Source organism: Quercus suber, unplaced genomic scaffold (genome assembly GCF_002906115.3).
Source record: "Quercus suber isolate HL8 unplaced genomic scaffold, Cork oak 2.0 scaffold_637, whole genome shotgun sequence".
Classification (NCBI taxonomy): domain Eukaryota; kingdom Viridiplantae; phylum Streptophyta; class Magnoliopsida; order Fagales; family Fagaceae; genus Quercus; species Quercus suber.
The window spans coordinates 66,906-71,899 of NW_027070079.1; the positions used below are offsets into that span (position 1 = coordinate 66,906).

General features: G+C 33.4%; 1 protein-coding gene across 1 annotated transcript; it reads left to right on the forward strand.

Annotated features, from left to right (window-relative positions):
- The first annotated feature begins 691 nt into the window (after positions 1-691).
- LOC136061413 (uncharacterized) lies at positions 692-3,345 on the forward strand. The gene is made up of 4 exons (XM_065765555.1): positions 692-986; positions 1,102-1,157; positions 2,729-2,795; positions 2,896-3,345. Exons 1-4 carry the CDS (start codon positions 852-854, stop codon positions 2,974-2,976), a joined length of 339 nt encoding a protein of 112 aa, XP_065621627.1. The 5' UTR covers positions 692-851; the 3' UTR covers positions 2,977-3,345.
- The last annotated feature ends 1,649 nt before the right edge of the window (positions 3,346-4,994 follow it).

Sequence of the window (4,994 nt, forward strand, 5' to 3'; positions counted from 1 at the left end):
GCAAAATAAGTAACATTTTGCTCCATTTTTCAAACTAATTAGGAAAATGCTCATTTTTTAAAACTCGATTTTCTCAAAATTGAGTTAAAAAAAAAAAATCAGAAGCCCTATAGTGACGTTTTAAGGAGTCTATAATGACGTTTTAAAAACCTATAGTGGCGTTTTGGAAACTCGAGCTCTAGGTTTTTTTTTTTTTTTTGGCCTATAAGTTGAGTTCATAGAGTTCAAGTTCCAAAACGCCACTATAGGTCTTTAAAACGTCACTATAGGCTAAATAAAAATGCCACTATAGTGCTTAACTAAATTTGATTTTGAGAAAATCGAGTTTCAAAAAATGAACATTTTCCTAATTAATTTAGAAAATTGGGCAAAATGCTGCTTATTTTGCCTAAAAAAGGCATTTGCCAATTTTGCCAAGTTTGGGTTTTCTCTAAAAAAAAAAGAAAAAAGAAAAAGAAAAAAAAGGATAAGTTATATGGATTTCTGCCTAGGTTAGGACAAGTCGACTTAAGCTCAAACTTCTATTCCCAAGCAAGCCTAAACTTGGGCTGACGCAAGCCCATATAAAAATTCTCCGAATTCCGAAAACCCATCCCAACCTTCCTGAAACCTGTTTGTAATATTGTTCACTTTTCATAGGCTTGGGCTATTATTCTTACGTACGGAGCTTTTCCCGGGTCGAAATGTGGGTCGGGTCAAACAATTCTCTGAGTCTGCTATGATTTATTCAGAACAAAAAAGAAAGAAAGAAAGAAGACTAGGGTTTTAAATCGACCGCGAAGGTTTTCCTTGTCCTTGTTCACACAAACACTTTCACAGAGAAAGCGAATCGAATCGATCGAAGAAAGGAAATGGAAACTGGCGGAGATGAAGGATTGATCGAGAGAGTGGTGGACTCGAAGGACTTACAGCAACAGAGCAAAGCCTTCGACAAGCTCACCGACCGCGTCGAAGACCGCCAGCTCGATTCCACTCGTGTCCAAGAGGTCCTCTCTCTCTCTCTCTCTCTCTCTCTCTTTGCATTTTTAACCTTAATTGAGCTGTGTCTGTGTCTGTGTTTTTTTTTTTGGTTTCTTATGGTTGTGGTTGATGACGTGGCAGGCTATGGCCTCGATTGCTCCCTCGTCTGAAGCGGATTGGAATGCTATGAAAATTAGGTACATACAAACAGTTCGAATTGATTTTCAAAACTCTCTCTCTATATAGTTAGTATGAACTGTGTCTAATTTATATGATAATTTGCATACCTTTCAATCACAACAGCAACAAAAACTAAGCTTTAGTCCCAAAACTTTTGGGGGTCGACTTTGAATCCCTATTGGATTAATCAAGGTCAAACCCACATGTAATTTCATGACAGACGATAAGCGGATTCTGTGATTTTGTTTTTGTTTTTGTTTTTGTTTTTTTTTTTGGTTGCTCTTGAACTGCATTTTTGTATACATGATGGTTTAGATATCTCGAGTAGCTCATAAGTTATCATGCGTGGATGAAATCGAATTCTTTCTTTTATGTTTGTGGACTTTCTTCTCTGAGTACTTTTGGAGTCTTTGCTTTGCGCCACATGCTCATTTTTATGCTTACTGTGCAAGTAGAGTTCTTTGATCCCAATATCTTTCTTTACAAGATTACGTGTTAAACATTTCTGAAACACTTACGAACTTGTAACATGGTCAAGGTATTCTTGATGTCGATTTAGTTTGATTTGCTTTAATGATTAAATATCAATGTTTTATTAAATAAGTTTATGTAAAAAGCAAGAGAAGAAGGGGGAAGAAGGGGGTGGGGGTGTGGGGGGCACTGTTACATTGTTAACCATCTTAAAATAAAACGGCTAGATTTGTTAGGGGTTAACTGTTTAAAACTTGCAATTACATGTTGTGTTTTAGTGCATACCAATATATGTATGTGTGTGTGTGTCTATATATGTGTGTGTGTGTGTGTGTGTTTAAGATGGTTTGGTCATGTTCAAAGGAGAACAATCAATACACCAATGAAAGGAGTGAGTTGATTCAAGTTGATGGAACAAAAAAACATAGTGGAAGACAAAAAATTCATCATTCATAGAAGTGGTAAAAAAGAACATATCAATTAACGAGGTAAACTTATAAGTTTGACTATTGTTACATCTGGGCCAAACAAGAGTGCATATTGACTCTTCTCATAAGCCCAAGTATATGCTCAAGCCAATTCCCAGATGTAAGACTAGATAAACTTTTAAGTCTTGAATAGCCATTTTTTTTGAGACCACCGTCTCTGATGGCAAAATGCATAAATAACTTGTGTTCACATACTGCAGTCTACAATTTAAATGGATGAACTTATTTTTGGCCATCTCATTTTGATACAATCAGAACATAGGTTTCCCATTCTAATGCGGGACTTTTTTTTCTTGTTTGGGATGGATATTTATCTACATCCATTATGTGTTTTCCATGTTATAATAGCTTGAGTACATCCTGAGAATTGGGCTTGTTTTTTTTTTTTTTTTTTTTTTTGAGATCTTGGGCTTGTTGGTAATATGATATATGAATTTAAATTAAGTGTTATTTATTTTTAATCTTGCAGTCGCTACTTGATACAGTTTTACTCGAGAAATTTTATTTTTTGACTTTGTTAGCCTCGACTTATGGCATGAAGTTCTAATTAAAATATTATTTCACTTCTTTTGTTTTATCGATTACATGTGGCTGCATTTCAAGCAAATATGCTATTTACTTTGTTGCAGGGAGAAAGAACTCGCTGCTGTTAAGATCAAGGCAGCTGATGTTGACATAATTGCAAATGAGCTAGAGGTTAGTGCCTCCTATTTTAATCAATGCTCTTTTAACATGTATCTATTTGGCTTCCAAAATTAAAAGGCTTACAATATGTTTCTTTCAATATTGAGAACAGTTAGACCCAAAGGTGGCTGAGAGGACCTTACGTGAACACAAAGGTGATGCTGTTGCTGCCATTCGACATTTGCTTCGATAAAAAATCGCTGGAGGATCTTACAAGAGTTTGGTTTTCAAATTTTTCTGGAATCATTTTCATGCTTTTGCAATATGAATGGTTAATGCTTACAGCTAGATTATTTGTCAATGGATAGTGTTTGCTTCAGCGAGATGTATCAGTCACCAGGCCAATTGATTCAGATTTGTTTTGGTACTGATGAATCCTGTTTTACTCAATACCAAAAGAGAGTCAAAATTCTGAAGACGATATATCATTTCAGGTCCCATGGCTTGAGTGGCTTTGGTACAAAATCTCATAGTGGTACCATGCTTATCTTGTACGCATTGCTTAGTTTAAATTTGGTAATGGTCAGCAAAATAATGGGCCTACTTTGAATTTTTGAAGGCATGACCTGGTCTACTCTAGTCCCCATTATGGAATTGAGATTGAACCCCCATTACACCATAAATATCTTCTCATATGAATTTAAATAGAAGACCCAATGAAAGCTTCAGGACATGGGGTATCTAGATTTGTTGTTGTGGTTTATAAGGTACTCTTGGAGTATGGTGACATGATGTCTCCTCAAATTAATGGTGTATTTTAGACACGGTAAAACAGGTCGGAATTTTCTAACCAGACCCGACCCGAAAAATACATGACTCGAATCCCTTTTTTTTTTTTTTTACTCGAAGCAAAAACGGGTTGACTCGTGACTCGACTCGCATCCCAACCTAAACCCGAACTATTTCTAAATTTTTTTTTTGGTTAAAAAAAAAAAAAAGGAGAATATTGATTTAATTGTTTGTTGTGAGTTTTAAGAAAACAATTAAGGCATTTACATAACTGTATGAAAATTAATTGAAAGATGAATGATTGAGCATTTTGTAATTAGTAATGATTTTTAGATATCAAATAACAAAGTGCATGTCAAGATAATTTGGTTACAGTACAGTTAAAAGTATAGATTTAAAATTGTAGACATGTGTGAAAAATATTTACAAATGTGAAAATAGTGAAGCCAAAGTATCAAATTAGCATAAATTATGAATTCTTAGATCTATTTTTTAACAATTTATGTCCAAAATAAACGACTTTTCAAAATAAATTATAATATTTTCTAGAGTGTGTGTTGTTTAATGATAATATGATATTCATAAAGAAAACCATGTATAAATAAGTAAACAATCAAAATTTAATATATAACTAAAATTGAAATAAAGTGTCAGCCACAATTGACAATATATTATAAAATTACTTTTCAAGATTATAAATTTCTTATATGTTTTTATTCTTTGTCAAATAAATTATCTAATAAGTTATTTGTAATTTTGTTTTATATTTAGGGATGTTGATATTGTGTAGAAATAAAACTTGTGTATTTGTTTTACTTATCTTTGTGTTATTTTATTTTAGATAGCAATGTTAGGATTTGTATAATTTTAAAATTATTGAATAAGTATTAATAAGTGTAATTCATTCTTGATATAAGTGGTGAATTCAAAGTAATGCATTTTACATCAAGTAATTTGTTGCATGACTTTTTAAATGACAAATACATGTTGTTTTCTTATATATATATATATATATATATATTCATGTGAAAAAAATACGGATCAATCCGACCTGACCTACAATCTGATTGACCCAAACCAATTTTAACAAGTTTAAATTGACATGTTTTTATTCGCAATCCGATTGATCCGACTAGAACCTGATCCGACCGTTTTGCCATGTCTACAAATACCCAGCTCTTGCCACCTCAAAGCACCACAAATACCCAGATATATTCACATGGCTTACACGGTAAAGGGCCCATTTGTTTATGTCACAAACTGAGTCACAACGGGTAATCCAGATGTTTAAGCCGACTTCATTTAAAATTTTGAAACTTACTATTCTTTTACGAATTTCGCTCTGGAGCAAGAACTTCATTGAAACAATAAGGAAAATTATGGACTAATTGTGTTGCACTATGTGCAGGCTGATAAATTGTGCATAAAATTCTTTTTGCCGAAGTACATTTTGCGAGGAGATGCTGTTGATGGAGTTGTCAT

What these genes read in the sequence shown, in the direction of transcription:
- LOC136061413 (XM_065765555.1), top strand. Translation starts at nt 852, where the DNA reads ATGGAAACTGGCGGAGATGAAGGATTGATCGAGAGAGTGGTGGACTCG. An exon ending in ATTCCACTCGTGTCCAAGAG is followed by an intron (nt 987 to 1,101) that starts GTCCTCTCTCTC and finishes ATGACGTGGCAG; the next exon opens with GCTATGGCCTCGATTGCTCC. An exon ending in TGGAATGCTATGAAAATTAG is followed by an intron (nt 1,158 to 2,728) that starts GTACATACAAAC and finishes ACTTTGTTGCAG; the next exon opens with GGAGAAAGAACTCGCTGCTG.